This window comes from Lygodium microphyllum, chromosome 10 (genome assembly GCF_053477565.2).
Source record: "Lygodium microphyllum isolate KBCC chromosome 10, Lygodium_microphyllum_v1.1.10, whole genome shotgun sequence".
Lineage (NCBI taxonomy): Eukaryota > Viridiplantae > Streptophyta > Polypodiopsida > Schizaeales > Lygodiaceae > Lygodium > Lygodium microphyllum.
This window is the reverse complement of record NC_141144.1, coordinates 124,441,537-124,459,591: the sequence shown is the minus strand read 5'-3', so window position 1 is coordinate 124,459,591 and position 18,055 is coordinate 124,441,537. Positions and strand designations below refer to the sequence as shown.

At 39.7% G+C, this 18,055-nt stretch overlaps 1 protein-coding gene across 16 annotated transcripts in view; it reads right to left on the bottom strand.

The window, feature by feature from the left end:
- LOC148030529 (protein CHROMATIN REMODELING 4-like) overlaps positions 1-18,055 on the bottom strand; it is a 111,785-nt gene that overhangs the window by 2,802 nt on the left and 90,928 nt on the right. For all 16 annotated transcript variants that reach the window (XM_087686871.1, XM_087686884.1, XM_087686885.1 and 13 more), the window contains 3 exons: positions 17,293-17,407; positions 600-658; positions 17-512 (listed from right to left, as the gene is read on the bottom strand). In XM_087686871.1, coding sequence (XP_087542997.1) covers positions 17-512; positions 600-658; positions 17,293-17,407 — 670 coding nt within the window. The remainder of the gene's footprint in view (positions 1-16; positions 513-599; positions 659-17,292; positions 17,408-18,055) is intronic.

Sequence of the window (18,055 nt, the reverse complement as noted above, 5' to 3'; positions counted from 1 at the left end):
GGGAGATTACGCTGACCTGGGCAGCTGAGCTTTCTATATGTAGGTTCTTGGCATGCCTGTCAATAGGCTCTGTCAGCAGTGCAGAATCATGAACTCCAGGTTCTTGAGGGCATGATGTTGTCAATGTTTTCTCCTCAATGCTGTCACCTTGTTGAAACTCATTCACTGGTAGAGACAAATTTGCTTCATCTGTACCTGTGAGAAACTTGGCTGATAATAGCACTGCCGTCTCAGAGGTATCTTGTTGGCTCATACTATCAACTGCCAGACTGGCATTAATTTCAGCTGCGTTTGGTGAAAATTTCAGCCCATTTCCAAATGAGTCACAGTCACAGTTTTTTCCAGCAGTCTGAATTCCAGGTAACTGAATTGGTGAAGTAGACTTGAAATCGTCAGGAAGGGATTTTTCTCCAGCCAGATTGTTCCCTATCAATGGGCTCTCAAGCATTTCTCCAACATCTCGATTACATCTAGCAGCAATTCGCTCTTTCTGCCGAGCTCGGAGCCTTGATCTGCATATGGAACTTGGAAGAATATCACAAAATGAATAATACATTCATTAGAATGAATTACTGGATTAAAGTGTCAAATCAACTTACAATCTATTCTTCAGCGCCCTGCCGGCTGGTGTGTATTCAGGTTCGTATTCATCACCACTCTGAAATCAGAGAATAATCATCACTACAAGCCAATGATGCGATGTTGCAGGGGGGCGTGGGCAACACACAGAGAGAGAGAGAGAGAGAGAGAGAGAGAGAGAGAGAGAGAGAGAGAGAGAGCAAACGAACGTAGCTCAGTTCGTTACATTGAACATGGGTGACCAAAAGGTCTTGGGTTCAACCCCTACATTCTACACGGCCATTTAGTATATAGGTGTAGAAAAAGGGAGATTTGGATCTTGGTTGATGGGTTAATGAAATAAGAAGCTTACTATTGGGGTGACTACTTAATTATAGAGAGAGAGAGAGAGAGAGAGAGAGAGAGAGAGATTACAAAAGGCCAAAACGACCTATGAGACCAAAAGATGAACATAACAAAAGGCTCTCCTATCCTAAAGATCCAACTTGGTATGATGGTGGAGAGATCCCCACACATCTATGATGTCCTTGCATGAAGGTTCCATGGTGATGAGAGATGACGGCCTTGATCATGATGTAGTTGCAAGTGGACATAGTCAAGCACCAAGGGCAAGGGTCTCTTGGTTCTACAAATTTTAGTAACTCTACTTATAGTCACTCGAAGTCATCCTTTGATTGTGCTTTATAGGACTGCTAGAGCAAATGCTAGTGGTGCAGCTCTCAAGAGAGAGTGATGGCCTTGATCATGACATAGTCACATGTTGTCAAGCGTTTTTTCAAAAACTGAAACCCCCTAGAGAAATTGTAGATGTTTGACTTTTGCTAGCTTAGTTGTTTGCGTGACTGTTTGTTTAGTCATTTCGTAATTGGATTTTCTGTGCTTGTCTAGCTTAGGATTTGTTTTGTTATTTTGTTTGGATTTTTTGAGTGTGTAAACTTGATAGCCTTGGTCGAGTTTGGAAATTTTTTGGACAGGATGAAGTTAGAGTATGCCAATAGCTATCGAACATTGTGGTACAAGTATGTTTTCTTGCCGAAACTCTTGCACACCATGGGGATAATGGGTTCACGAGCACTTCATGTTTTGCACCATTGTTAAGCACTTGCACAGCATGAGACCCGCTGCAACTATATGCAGTAAATCTTAGTTGCACACGCACATGAAAGAACACCTTTCAATGAGCATGCACTGTTTCTTGCACACACGAGAGTTGGGATGTTCATCACCAAGTTAGGAACATTTGGTTGAGTGGGAAAGGTGGTTGGGTGAGTTTGAGGGTCGTGACGGACGTCGTCAATTGTGAGATGGGTTGTTTCTATCTGGTCGACATCTTGAGGACCATCAATTTCTTGAGTGATAGTGAGATTATGGGTGGATGGAGCAGAGTACAACATTATCTTGATAAGCCTTGAGAGGTGAGGATAAGGATCTTAAATAATCAAGGAATTGTGTTTGCATTATGCATGACGCACGAGCACATGTAGATAGACTAGGCACAATTTTTTAGTGCATACATAATTTTTGTGTGAGCATCGCTTGTTTTGGAGCATAGCATGGATTCGACTTTGCATATCTTCTCAAATCATGTATGATTGAGCGCAAAGTTCTATAGCAAAGCATATTCTTGCTAGAATAATTTGCATTATGACAAAGCACACATGTCCGAACAGAGTAAAATATTTTTTTGAAGACTCAAGGATCAAGGGAACGGTCATATGTCTTAGTGAAGATATGGGGTTCCTTGATTATCTCGGTTGGAATATTTTGATCACTATGGTACAAGCAAAAGAACGCTCTTAAAAATTTTGGAGAAACTTTCAACACTTTACAATGCAGATGTTGGCCTATATATGCTTGCTAACAAGTGGATGGTGAATGAGGCTAAGCTGTGGGTTGTGCATTATACATTGGACCCACTTAAACCATGGGATTGATGTACATCTTGGCTTTTAAAACTTGTTCAATATTGGCAGGATGTTCAACTCATCTTGGAAGATTCATTTCCCAAAACAAAAGGAGGCCAAGAACCGTTCACATCATTTTATGTTTGGATGCTATATCAATATTTTCTCATTATTTGGACTTGCAAGATATTATAAACATAGGACTGGGAATAGCTTGCCTTATTTCTCAACTATGAATGGTTCGCCACCTCATGTGTCAAGCTTATAGTATGCTAATGCGCCAACATTTTTGAAGATTGCTTCACAAAACTCGTCAACCTGGTGCAATAGTTAAAGGAATGTACAAGAGGCTTCTGCGTGAAGGGGACGATAGATAAAGATGGTCAACTTCGGACAACGAAGGTACTCATAGAGAGTCAACAAGCGTTGCTTGAAGTTTGCAAAATTTGTCTAAGAGTTGGTCATGCTTGATGATCTAAGTGATCAGTTAGCCAATCCTTCATCAAGAAATAGCAGCAACAAGAAGAAGAACATGCAATGTCAAGAAGCTTGCATGAGGAAGCTCACAAGTACTTTGAAGAGTGTGTGTTGACTACACCAGGATTAACTAGGGTCGATATTCAGTTTCCAACAGTTCAAGGGGAGGAAATGCAATAGACCACAGGAGAGCAACTCCTTGTACAAGAAGCCTTTACTAGTTCGAGTCCCAATAAGCTCAAGAATTGCAATGTTGAGCACCAAGACGAGGAAATGGTCCTCCCTTGGCTTCAATGGGAACAGAAGATCATCCAGTCATGTGCAAGGACAAGCCCTCTTCTGAAAAGGAATTCATCAAAATAAGAAGGATTCAACGGCATCGAAGTGCAGGGAAGGATGGCGGCGTGTGGGTATTATAAGTAAAGTTGATGGCATAGGAATATGGACAGATGGCTGCATATTTGCTGACGTAGAGCAGAAAAGGCAACAATTTTCATTAAATGCAGGCAGATTCGGCATTCGAATAAACCAGATGTGGCCACCATTAATGTTCAAGAAGTGTGGCAAGTAAAAAACGAAAAGCTTTTGAAAAGCTATAAGCTATAAGGTTTAATAAGGCTTCCGTGTTGATAAAGCTTAAAGCCTTAAACGATTAAAAGCCTAAACTTTAAAAGCAAAAACACTTAATGTATATATATATAGAAAGAAAACTATAAAAGGAGGAGAGAAGGAAGAGTTAGAGGCTTCCCCCTTGAGTTGCAACTTGTAACTTGTGAGTGAAGAGAGGAGGGTCGCATGTGAGAGTGTGGACTCTTATTGTGCCAATTGCGAAGTTTGGAGAATTCAAAAGCTAAAGTGCGGAGTGTCAACTCAAGTTTTTTCAAGGTACAAGATTTTAAATAATATTGGTTTGTTTTCGAAGTTTGTGTATTCCTGAAGATTACGCAAGGTCTGTGTGGTGCTCTACCTAAATTGTGTTGTTGTTTAAGCTACAAGAGGCATTTTGCCTTGTTTGATTCTATGTGTGGCTTGTGGTGACTGTAGAAATTAAATTTTTTCCATGTTGTGTTGTTCATCTGACATAGTCAATTATCTTAAATTGGCACTCCTTGACGTCTCGTTATCGGATTGTGAGTGAGACTTGTGCTCAATCACCGCATATGTAACAACATGGACATACTGAGGCACCAAGGGCAAGGATCCAAGTCCTATAGAATTTTGTAACTCTACCCATGGTCACTCCAAGTCATCATTTAATAGTGCTCTTGGAGCCAGTGGAGCAAATGCTAGTCGTGTGGCTCTCAAAAGGTCCATTGATAGCATGTGGACTTTGGATGCACACACACACAAATGTATCAATCCCTACAAAGGCCAAATTGACCATTTGAAACATAATAAGGGCTATCATGTATCCCAACAAAACATGATAGAAAATAGTAAAACATCTAGCTAAGAACAACAAATAACTCAATAAAATGAAACTACGGATCTCATACATTTGCTAGAAATAGCAAAGGGGATGAGTGTGCGTCAGGAAGATTGTTATCAACTCCTATTATGGACTCTATACTGGTCACTCATGACATGTGGTCTACCATATAATATCATGTTCCTTTCCACACACCTATCAAAAAATCGAAATCAAGTAGAACTAAAAGCCACCTAGCTATCCTTTCTGTAGTGCATCCCTTGTTCACAAGATATAATAAAGCTTTATAGTCAACAAAAAAGGTAAACAATGTAGCTAGAAAATAATGTTTTTGTCGAGTAGTTCATTTCTGCATCATTGAGTTGTCGACTCACAAAGCTTACTGGACAGTCACGGTTGTGTATACCAAGTTGACGTAAAGCCACTTCCATGGTCATCTACGATCTAACAATGAGTACATTGGAAGGTGATAGTCCAATGATCAAACTAAGGCTTATTAAATGAGTATAGAGCATAAAACCTTCTTTAGTTTAGTTATTGGGGATCATGGAGGACTGCTTCCAAAACTATAGGGGATCATGGGTTCTCCACTTTCAAAAGTAGCACAGGGTTATGATATATCCAAATTTTAGGAAATCTATGTTGTATGGCCCTATTGAATGTGTGTACCAAAAGTAGAGCCATTGTAACACAAGTGTGTAAAACGTGCTCACTTACGAAGTCATCATGGTCCTACGATCTCTATGTTTTGCAGCCTTTCAATGGTATCCATCACCATATTTAATGTAAAAAAAGTGCTATCTATTGGCTTAGTCACTAGGTGTGGTGCATGTGGCTATCTTGGTACATCATATGAAGCTCTTGTGCCATGCCTCCGGTGCATCGATTGGGATGGGGAGACCTCTCTACGAAAAGATCCTCCATCCCCTCTTGTCCTATCCTAAGAATAGGTAGTAAAACTTTGCCTCTAACTTGGTCAAGTGAGAGCACGTAATACCTTTTATTGAGTCATTTAGAATACAAACTTTGATGAGATTAAGTGGGATATGTCTAAGAGACTCATTATCAATCCACATCACACTCATGCTTTTGTAATGTGTAGAATAACATCATCCACACTCATCTCATTGGACAAGGTACAATGAGCTTTAGAGTTGCACAATTCAACAAGAGGGCCTTATTTACTTATTAGAAGGACATTCTAATAATGCCACTTGAAGAAAATCCATCTAAAGTAAGATACAAAGTACAAAGAACCTTGTACATAGTAGATCGGTTGTATGGACAACCAAACTTGTGGGCTATAATGCCAATCCATTTGAGAGGTTATGTGAACAAAGGTGCCAAAGTCTCAAGCATCTCTTCTCCTTTTCATTCTCCCAAAGCCAACTTGCAGCCTTTTCCATCTCCCATGGAGAGTATGGATGATCTTTCTATGAATCCTTGGAAGAGGATTTGCAAATGAGACATCTTGAAGATCTTTAGCATGGCTGCACCTCAATCAAAATGTACCAAGCAAACAATGTCTAGGGTGGTCAGATACAATTCATGCTAATATGTTTAATATATGAATACGTATAATACGGAGCGTACACAAAATTTTTGAGAATAAAATATATTTTTCAATACATTCATTTAAAAATACGTGTAAAATTTCTATATAAAATTAGCTTTACACAATACAAATTTCATGAGCTAGAGTATAGAAAATAGTTGTAAGGCTATATATCAGTTAAGTCTTGAAATTGAATCCCAAGGGCCAAGAGTCATGTGCCATGCTATGAATCGTGAAAGGACTCAAGAAATGAAAAACATTTTAGAGTACAAAATGATTCATGTAGGGTTCTCATCATCAAGGTTGGATACATCAATAGGTGGGAAGTTACCCTCACTAGAAGAAGCCTCAAAGGGCTCACCCAGTTACCATCACATATGGCATTCCTATCATCATCATACTTGGGCTCTATAATTGGAGCATCCTCTTAGACAATTGCTAGTGCAATAGAGGAGCTCCTAGAGCCTTGCCTCACATGAGTCCCAACAACTAGTGCAATAGTGATGCTTGCACTTGAGCAACGACTCAACGGCCCATGTGTGTATGTGTGACTTAGCGGTCGATCCACCTCCACATAGAGTTCCCTAAAGATAGCCTCTTACTCCTCATTGCACTATTTGTTGACACTCTTTAGAGTTGCCTCAGTGAACTCTAGCTCATCAACATTTCCCTTTTTGGAGCAACATGATAATTTGCACATCAAGATTCAAATCTTACTCATTATTTACAATATTTATATTGAACAAGCTGAAATTTTTAAAACTTACTAAGTTACATGTCTAGCCATGGATATCTCATCCATGGTGCATAGCCTATGCAAGCTCATAACTTCAAAACTTGCTAAGTCACTTGTCTAGCCATGGGTGTCACATGCATGGTGCATAGTTTACATAAATTAGTCACTCGAATTGTGGTGTGCCCAGCCTATTGCCGATCTTGGTGTATATGAGAGTATCCTAACCAATTCTATCACATGCTTCATCCAAGCAATCCTACGCTAGGGAAGAAATTTAAATCATTTCAACTTCATACTTTTTTAGTTTAAACTCTAGAGTCCTATCTTATATTGTTTAAGCTGTTAACTTTAAACTTCAACTCACCTGTGCAAGAACTCTAAGCACAGCCTTTGGACATAGGGCAATGAATACCCAAAAGACTCCCACCAAAACACCAGTTAAACTAATGAGAACCTCTTTCAGCACACAATGCTAGCAAAGGCGATTCCTTTTTTGTCACTCTAATTAATGAATTCTTACAAGAACGCACTATGCAAGTCCTATATAATGTACAATCCAAAAACTTAATGAAGATGCTTATGCATTGTGTTAGAAAGAGGGAGAGAGTGCTTGCTAAAGATAGAAATATAGAATGCAAATAGAGGTAAGTGATAGAAGGGCAAGAGAAAGAAAAAGAGAGAAGGAGATGGAGATGAAGGTTTGAGATAGATGTGTTGGGGATAAAGGTGCATGTGCCTACACTACCCATGTATTCACTACACTTACAATACTCGCATACCTATGCACTACAAGTGGCGGGCACCCATCACTGTCACTTCGTTCTTTATTTTTTCAGTGACTAATGAATAAGGAAAGACCACTCACACATTATGATTGTTAGAGTTCCCACATCTTAACTCTCTATCTATACTTTTGCTTACTCATGCTTCCACTCAAGCTTCTTCCTTCAATTTGTATGAAAGCTAAGATCGATGAGCTTCACCCGCCATTGCTTTAACTTGGATTCGAATACCTATAGTATTTCATCCAAGAAAGCCATTGCTCAGGTTTCCAAGGTAATCATTTGGCCTCTCTCGCTTCCCGGCTTGACCGAGGCCTCTTCATGGCATAGTAGGGGTTTCATTAAGCTTCCATTGTGCCACATTTGCTCCATTTACAGCAGCAACAGCATGAATTGCGGCTGCTGCTGCTGCTGGCCCAATTTCTGATTTAGTTGACCACTCCCCGAGCTCTCGGACATTCTTGGATACCTTGGCAATCATCTTGATGCATCCCGCTTTGTTGTACTTGTGGTTGGGCACCGATTGGAGTGGCAATAACTCTGTGATCTGCTGTATACAGCAGTAGACCTGCTGTAACACAGGTCTGTGAAGGATTTTTATCAGAGTATGAAGCTTGTTTATGCTTCTCTTCATGCCTATTGATACCCCGATCATTAGTAGATGCTTGGGAAATATCTTGAGAGGTTTTGTGGCTTGTATTGAGCTCATTTACCTCAGATTTCACTGCTATAATAAATAGGGCAGCAAGCCACTTGTCAAGGAAACTCTATGCTCATTGCTACTTGATGCTATTCGGATACTCAGTGGAATGTATTCATGCTTACCATTGAACTACATGCTTGGATATGCTCTTTAGAGCTTTTGAGTTTCGATTTTGAGCTTGGTACCAGTCATCTTGGCTATAGTTACATGCTTTGGTTGCTACAGTGATTGTTACATACAAGCTTGAAAATTTTATTGGGTTTTATGCTCCAGTCTATGCTTCATGTATCTTGGATGCTCGGATGTCACGTACATGATGTATTGAGCTTGTCTTGCTCAATTGGCGATTGGTTTTGTCCTAGTGGGAGTCCCTTGACACTTGGATATTTGCATTAGGCTTTGGATCCATGCACTTGAGCTTGCACTTCTTTCAATGAGACAATGGAGACTCATTGAGCTATCTACATGCTCTCTTGATACTTATTGGATGCAATTACTCTTCAATGAGCTAACTTGATTACATGTCTTGGACATCGATACTTATCTCTGTCAGCACGATGTCAATGATATATACATGCTTCCTAGCTATGTATTGAGCTTCATTACCCTTGCTCAATTAGTTGTGCATTTGGCAGTTCTCTTTCTTACTCTGTGAGACCTAGTACATGTATGGTGTCTATGCCTACTGGATGTATAACTTACTGACACATTGAGGTTGTGACAGATCATGGTACCGGTTGTATGCATCTTCACTACTGGCTGTTCTTACATATCCCATTTGTTATAGAAAGTACCTAGCAATGTGCCTGATTAATTGCCCACATTTGATCTTGGATTCATTGCTGCATTTCTTACAGCAACGCTGTAATTACAAGTATATGCATTATTTATAAGCATAGTTACCAAGAAACATGTTTCATAAGGTTAGGAAACTCGTTTCATACCTAGGCAATTTAGAAACCTATGAAACACCTAAGTTGAACTTCCAAAAAAGCTCTACCCCGAAAAAGGTGTTTAATCTTTTGTGATCAACATTTGTCATGGATTCATTTGACATCCTAACATGGAGATTGATATTGATTTGCTTGAGTTGTTGTCCATAATGCATGTATATTTTGATGGCTTTTTCTATCATTATAGCTAATATTGTTATGGATAATTGATCATGATGCATGTAAATATTGATGCTATGTTGAATCTTTGTTTGCATTGTATAGGATCATGGATTATGATAAATTACATTATATAAGTCATACTATATATATATATATATATATATATATATATATATATATATATATAAAGTCTATTATTTCTCTTCCATCTAGAATGAAACTTGTTTCTAACATTTTAGAAAACTTGTATGAAACCTATGAAACCCGTTTCATACCTGCCACTTCAAAAGCCCTTGGCAAACTATGTTTATGAGAACAAATGCTTTGACTTGACAATTCATTACTGGCACTTAGTGGACAACCCTACACTTTGATGTTTTCTTCCATTTAGACCTTGTCTTGGCTATGATTTGGGGCTCATTTGCAATCATTTATAGCAGCATGTTTTCTTGTACTATGCTTTCATTCATTGAGATGATGGCTGGTGGACCAAATGACAATGCTATTTTTAACATTGACAAATGGAATGCACTAATTACAGCTATTACAAGCCACAAATATGGCAAGTTTTGGTGTAGAAATTGCATATTAAACCGTTGAGACACGAGGGTGTAAAGCCAAAGGCTTTAATGAGGAGGATTGGACTGAATTGGATAACTTATGTAAATCTATATTCATTTTATCACTCTCTAACCAAGTTTTCTACAATGTTGTCTTTAAAAGGGAAGAATGCATGGTAATTATGGGAGAAGATCCATAATATCTATGATAAGCAAAGTCCTCCTCTCAAATGTATTGGCTGAAGCAACTTATGGGCCTTCATATAAAGGGACTTCCATGTTCACCCGCTTAAATAAGTTTCCTTCTATTTTCAACCACTTGTCTTCGTAGCGGATTGACTTTAAGGAGAATCTTCCACCACAATCTTTGCTGGTGACACTGCCTCAATCATGGGACACATTCCATACTACTATTTGTGCAAATATGCCTACTGATGGGCTAAAATTACAAAATGTAAAGGGTGCATTATACAATGACGAAATTAACAAAAAGGATGTTGATGCTTCCCATAGCTCTCATGCTTTGACAATCAGAGGTAGTAAGGACACTAAGAGCGGTAATGACCGCTATGGAAGAGACTCTCAAAAGTCTCATTCTCAGTCATGTGGACAATCTCGTTATAAGTCCCATGGCTGAAAGTCCACATTGACTTGTTATAATTATGAAAAGCCAAGTCATATTTAGTGATGACAAGCACAAGGAAAAAGGAAATGGCAAAGTGCAAGAAAAGAATGATAGTCACAACATTATCCCCAATAAGTCCACCATCAAGATTGAAGAGATTGATATAGTGCAAACTAATTTGGATGATGATTACATACGTGCAACTTCCTCTCTTGATGTTTCACAATTGGCTAATGCCTCGTCTACTTATGCTCAATGTTAGTTGATTGATTCAGAAGCTTCATTTCATGTTATCCCTCATCGAGAATGGTTCCACTCCTATCACAGCATGACACAATTTCTCAGATTGGGTAATGAGTTGGCATTGGATATTATTGGCATTAGAGATGTACAGCCATAGTTTGCTTCACGCAACATCTTTACTGTGCATGATGTACACCATGTTATAGCTTTAACCAAAATCCTTATTTCTGCTAGCATATTGGATGATGCAAGTTACTTTGTATCTTTTGGTGATTCCTTATGGAAGATTACATATGGAAATCTTGTCCTTGCACCACATGCCAAGTTTGGCATTCTTTATCCCTTACTTGTATCTAGGTCTATTAACCATGTTTTGGCCGTAGTTGTAGTACCACATATATCATTATGGCATCATCACCTTGGACAAATGTCATTCAAGGGAATGAAAATGCTTACCCATTTGCAATATCTCTTGATGTTAAGACTATTGGCTATCCTTTACCTTCTCAAGTAAAGGTTAGTCAGATTAATTGTCCGCACTCTGATGAGCAGAAGGCCACAATAGCCAACATACCTTATACATCCGCAGTGGACAATTTGATGTACGCCATGATCGCCAGTCGTCTTGGCTCGCAGTTGCAGTGGGAGTTATGGCAGGCTATATAGTTACACCTACTAGGTGGCATTCGAATGACGTAAAGGGTATCATGAGATACCTTAAAGACACTGCAGATATATATGTACATATGTTATGGTGGCTAGCATACAGGAGTCGTGGGATACACTAACTCTAATTATACAAGACATGCAAACAGTAGGAAGTCCACCTCTAGCTATGTCTTTATCATTGCTAGAGGTGTTGTTTCTTGGATGTCCGAGGTGTAAAAATCCACGACCCTATCTACTATAAAGGCAAAATATATTACAACCACTGACGCTTACAAACAAGGAGGCTCTCTAGTTAGGCCGTTTGGTGGCACACCTTGGTATTACTAATGTGAATCCTGCACCATATTCACATTCTATAAGTGCTATTCAATTGGCCAAGAATCATGTCTTCCATGTGAAGACAAAGCACATTGAGGCACGTTACCACTTTATCAGAGAGGTTGTTAAGGACAAGTCCCATGATTTTGTCAAGATCTCCACTAACCAAAACCTTGTAGATTTGCTGGCTAAAAGTCTCTCAACGAAGCATTTTGCCTTCCATAGGAAAATTACGGGCGTTGGATGAGATGACATATTTCCTCATCCTGTTGTACTTTGTCACTTTTTTCTTGTTCTCCCCTCACTAGAGACACATTTGCCTTTAAGTGGGAGGTTCTTGGAGATAAAGGCACTTGTGTCTATGCCACCTGTGTATTCACTTAACTTACAATACCCATAGATCTATATACTGCAAGTGGCTAGCGCTCATCACTATCACTTCATTCTTCATTTTTTTCAGTAACTACTGAATAAGGGAAGATTGGTCACATATTGTGACTATTGGAGTTTTCACATCTTGAGTCTCTCTCAGTCTTGCTCTCTTGCTCCATCCTCCATAGCTTGCACGTGCTCTCTCTCGGGCTTCTCCCTTCATGATGCTAAAATGAAGAAAGGAGGAGAGGGAGACGGAGTATGGATAAAAGTGCAAGAGGGAGAGGGGGAGGGGAGGGGGTGTAGATAAGAGTGAGAGAAGGGGCAAAGCGAGACAAAGTACAGATGAAAGTGAAAGATATATGAGCTTGAGATTATGAGATGAAAGAAAAGGCGATTCGTTATTTTACGGACGAAGTTGAGGGAGAAGTTTGAGAAATAGAACTTAAAGTTTAAAGACTGAAAACATTTAGAAACTACTATCTAATAGTAAGGAAGCAAACATACTATTTTAAGAAGTACCAACAATCATTTTGAAAAATGCAAATAGGCTCATCATGTAAGAACTGTATGGATTGAGTGAGCACCATCGTACGACATAGATTATACAGATTCCATATGCAAACGGAGAGTAACCGTACGAATGTCCTTGGGTCCACTATGCCTAAAAGTAATTTGAAGTGGGAATCTTGCTCAAATATCAACCAATGATAAGAAAGGAGCGACTCTCCTAAAAATCCTCATATCCACATGTCCAGCCTTCACCCATGACCCAAGCTTTGGCCCCTCAGGTGGAAACATGGTCTCTGTTGTGCCGTAAAGGACCATCCTAAGGGTCTCTAGGTCTCCTCTAGCTCACCACATCTTGCCCATGCTACTAGGACCTTACTATATTCAACCTATGTATCAATTGCTAAGTTCTATAAGCTAATTGTTATAGAAAGAGGGATACCTTCTTGGGCCTAAAGCTATCATCTAGCCTCCTCTAGAAGTCTAGCAAGAAATGATCTCAAGATTCAAATGCCTTGTTTGTATCAATGGTAGAAGAAGGCCACATCACATGGCCTATTACTGAATGGATTTCACCAAACCCACTACTATCCTAGATGTGACTATAATCCATGAAGGGCCTTTCCTTTGATAAGCCCAATGTCCCCATCCATCTAACAAGCAAGAAGCTTTGTTCGGATTGACAAATCACTTGTTCTCACAATGTGCCACTACTCCGATCCTTTGTTCAGAACATCCTATGAAATTATGAACTTAGCATCATCTAAGTCCTCTCACTCAAAGCAATCATCCTCCATGGCAAACATGAATATCTTGTCATGACCTCTATCATAGCTTTGGCACACTTGAGGCCTTGCATTCTCTACCTTTGGATCTCGTGGTAACTCTTGATATCATAGCAATCTCCACAGGTGAGGTAGAAACTTATACAGAGAACCTTGCTTAGAAAAGATAAATCCTCTATGCAATAGTGTGGCACAAATCTGATTGCAAATTGTGAGTGCAAAGAAGAGTTGGTCTCCTCTTCTCTTCAACTGTGATCGGTGGTAGCTAGTGGAGTCTATATAAAACAGATCTCCATGCTTTGATGATAGTAACTATGAATCTGACCTCAAAACTCCTCCCTGTGTCTTTCACCCTAGTCTCTTGAAAGATCCAATGAATGCTAGACTACTATGGTTCTCCATATGTAGGTGTAATAAACTGAAGCCTCCATTGTAGAATTTTCTTCCAAGGCTCCTCACCTAGAAGGAGACCCTTGAAAATAAGGTTAACCGATAAGCCTTTGCTCTCATCTCCCCTTAAGCAAATAAAGTTCATAATGAGAGGCTTCACCTAGCCAATGCATGTCCTAGAGAATGCACAATCCGGAGTGATATATAACATACTTGAAAGAAAAACTTAGTTTTTTTTCAAGAAAAGAAAATTCTAGTAATCACACCTCAAAGAAAAACCTGGGGCACAATATGGAGTACAAGGAACTCTATAAAAAGTAACTAAGTACATCACAAATACTATGGTTGTGTAAACAATCAATCCCACGAGCGTGGGGTAGTAGGCAAGAAAGTGCTTAGAGTGCACCATATGCTCCACAAAATATCTCCATGGCTACTATAAAGGCCCTAAAGTTGCTCTCATCCTCATATAAATAAATTGTTGTATCATCTACAAACTCCACATCAAGGAGCTCTTCGAGCTCAAGGATGGGCTGCTCAATGTCTCTAATACTTGTGGATTTATGTTATGAGTATGTGAAATTGTATTGCTTTGCTCAGCATTCGATTAGAAGTTAACTAAACATGCTAATGTAACTTACACATGTGAGATATACGTTAATTATTTTACAATGTGACACCAAGGACCCTGAAATATCAGTTGGTGCCAAAGACAAAAGTTATGATAAGTTACACTTGATAGGTACTAGGAACTACCCGGCATTAGATTTGGGTCTAAATAAATTTATTGGCTACTAATATCAATGGAAACATTAGAGACTAGTCATTATCATTAATATTAATTAATTAATTAATGTATCCCTAAGGCCTAATAATTTCTTAAAAATACTTGAAAGACAAATTGGCCTAGCCAATTTAATTATTAGCTATTGAAATTAATTTTTGCTCTTGGGCAGCCAAAGAAGTGTTTGGTCGATAAAGAGTGGTTAGACACCATAGACCAACAACCCTCATGGCACAACTTAACACTTTGAAGAAGCATATGTGGCAGCTATTGGCACAATAACCTTGATAAATGGATATCGGTGGAGGGCTCTTGAAGACTAAGTTAATAAAAGTTTTGCCTCTTTATTTGGCATGGCCAAAAGCGCTACCTATCTAAGACAAGTATGAGAAGAGCTCATCAAGGCTAGGAAAGATATAGTGATGGCAATGCCATCCTCGCATAATGAGTAATCCCAACCCTCAATCCATCAATCAAAGTATGGCCCTCAATCATTCTCACTTCAGATTTGCAAGTTGAGAGAGATCATTGCCAGAGAATGACCCATTGTACATACATACTTCCTTCATTTCAGCATTTGTTTACTACTGATTTTGCATTCTACTGTCTCTTTCTCTCTCCTCTCTATGTTCATTTTCTCATTCTAGTCATATACTTCCGTATTTGCTGCACTCAACACTTGGTGCTTTTTCTTAGACACCTTTGGGAATGGGAGTCATAACCTGGAGCTAGAGTCTTGGACTATTTTGAGTGGTGCATTTGGGCAACTCGAGCATCTTCTTCAAGCATTCTTTGTCATTGTCATATATACCTTGGTGGTAAAAGTTTCTAAAAGCATTGCTATGAGACATGGTAATGGTTCCTAAGAGCTTGTTTTCACATCATTGTATATTTCGCCTTATAGATAGTTGGGCAATCTATGTTGGAGCTAGTTCATTTGTCTCGCCAAGTGTCTATTTATACGTCACTATTCCATTTGTGCAGTATCGAATCACATCTATGGAGGACCTGTCATCAAGCGGACCAATTAAAACTACAGCCTAAAACACCTCCTCCCCAAGGATACTTTTCAAACAACCCTAACTAGGGTGGCAATAAGACCTACCTTGATGGAGTCTATGAAGTTCTTTTTTTTTCCCTTGCCAAGGGGGAAAGAGAGTGGCGGGGCGAGACCAAAGAAGATGCCTCAAGGACCATCACTCTGTCTCTAAGAGCATACTCTATGTCAGGAGCAAGGTCAATCAGTGGGAAGGCATCCACCATAGATGTGTGGGTGGCTGCACTCAAGTCCCCCCAGAGGTGGTGGTGGACCTGACTACAATCGGACAGGCCTTGCTAGCTTTATGTATCTGTGGTGTTGACACTTCCTGATTGGCTGGTGCTGAGATATGATGTGGTGATTCTAGCCCTGTGGAGAAGATTGTGCGGAAGAAGGGGATATGGAAGTGGGTTGGGCAAGAAACCAGACAAAGGCTGCTAGGATGGAAGAGATTGAGGATTTCAAATCTAGACAGAAGGGATCATCTGGTTAAATGTATCCTGAGACAGATACAACAGGCAGCTGCTAAAGAGGCCAAACCACCAAGCAGACCAAGTAGAGGAGATGACTGCTAAAGTCCCGCAGTGTACGAGGATGAGGACTCAGGAGGCAATGCCAGCTGGGCTAGCAAGCAAAGCAGAGGGGTGGACAAAGGACTACGTGGGTGCAAGCTATGGTTAAGGCAGCACACACTGGTGCAAAGTAAGGACCAGGTGGTGTGCTCACAGAGGGAGCAAGTGAGCAGTTTCTGGGGGGGCTAAAGGTTGTGCTAGAGTTGGTGCAGGCAATAGTAGGCTTTAAAAGGTGACCATGCAGGAGCAAAGGTGGCTGGTCGAGGGTGCAAGCAAAGATGGCAGGAGTGTTTATGAAGGCAGCAGAAACAGTAGACATGTCTCTAAGGTTTTGTTAGGCTGGCTGTGCAGAAGCAGGGAGCCTGAATTGGGGTGCAGGCAGATATGGCAGAAATGTGTTCAAAGGCAACAGAGGCAGTAGGGAATGGCAGAGGGTTGCAGGCGGTGACGGGGAGAGTGTGGACAAGAGTTCAGGGAAGCATGGCAGTGAGCCAGGCTGGGTAGGCGACGCTTGTGGTTTACATCATCAGCTCCACACATCTGCTTGTTGACTTTCTCTTCTTGCCTGCCAACAAGAGGGCCCTCAACAAGATCTTTTGTATGAAAGTTTTCCTTACCTGCTGTAAATATATGGCATCAATGTCCCGCTTCTAATTGATATATGGAACTTAACCATGTAAGAGTTCTCTCCTCTGTAGGAACAACTTTAACATACCTCATCAGTTTTTTATGAGGACACAAATAGGAAAGTGGCAATATTTTTTATCAATTTGCATCATTGTAATTTGTCGCAATTACTAGCTGAAACCTAAGTGCAGTCTGACTATGTAATAGTTATAAATATAAAGCATATTGCTATCATCCTATAAGTATTGTGTTTCCCTTTGAAATTAGATGTATGTCCCAGCTTTTACATTTAAGTGAAGTTTGCTTGCATGTTTCCAACTTTTTAAAACATACAATTGGCAAAGGTTTTCACTTGAACAGTTGATTGACATAAAACAAGCAACATATTCCACAAACAATGCTTGGCTGTGATAGTGTCTCACTACAAAAGTCCTTAATTTACTTTAGTCAGTTAACATATGTAAACACCAAAGTGTTAAATGAAAACTGCTTAATATGATATTGCCATAAAGACAAACCTCAAAAAGAGCCTCAGTTGAGATTGCATCAATGTTCTCCTTGTATGAAACAGCCTTCCGCATTCTCTTTCCTTGATCCAAAGACCCCTCTTCATAGTCTTGCAATTTCTCCCACCTACATGCATGGTAAATATCTGCAATTTGTAAGTTGCAGGTAAAACAAAGGTTTACATAGTAGCTTCCAAAATTTTTAGGATAAAGTACATATGATGTTCTCTCTCACTCTCTTTTTTTTTTTGGTAATTTGGTGCCTACCCTAATGGTAAGCCACTTATTTTATTAACCTACTGATCCCGGTCCAAATCTCCCATTTCCTATACCTATACTAAATGACCATGCACAATGTAGGAGTTGAACCAAAGACCTTTTGGTCACCACACGTTCAACTTAACCAACTGAGTTACATCCATTTGCCTCTCTCTCTCTCTCTCTCTCTTTTCGTAAAAGGTAATTGTACTAATTACGAAAAAAATACAAGATTACTTGATTACAAGATACATGATGACAATCTAAGCCATCATGTGAAGAGGTTCCAAGTACTACAAGTTACAAAGTCATGGCAAAGAAGCGGAGGAAATTGCCATATGCCAGGGACGTAAGTCCTCCCTGGAGAGCAAGTCAGAATGCTGGAGAAGATCTAACTACCAATACAAGAGGCCCTTAAGCCTAGCAATATGCCGCTGAACATTATAGGCAGAATCAAAAAGAAAAGCATTCCGAATGGTCTAATTATGCCAACAGCCCCAATATCGAAGAAAGTGAT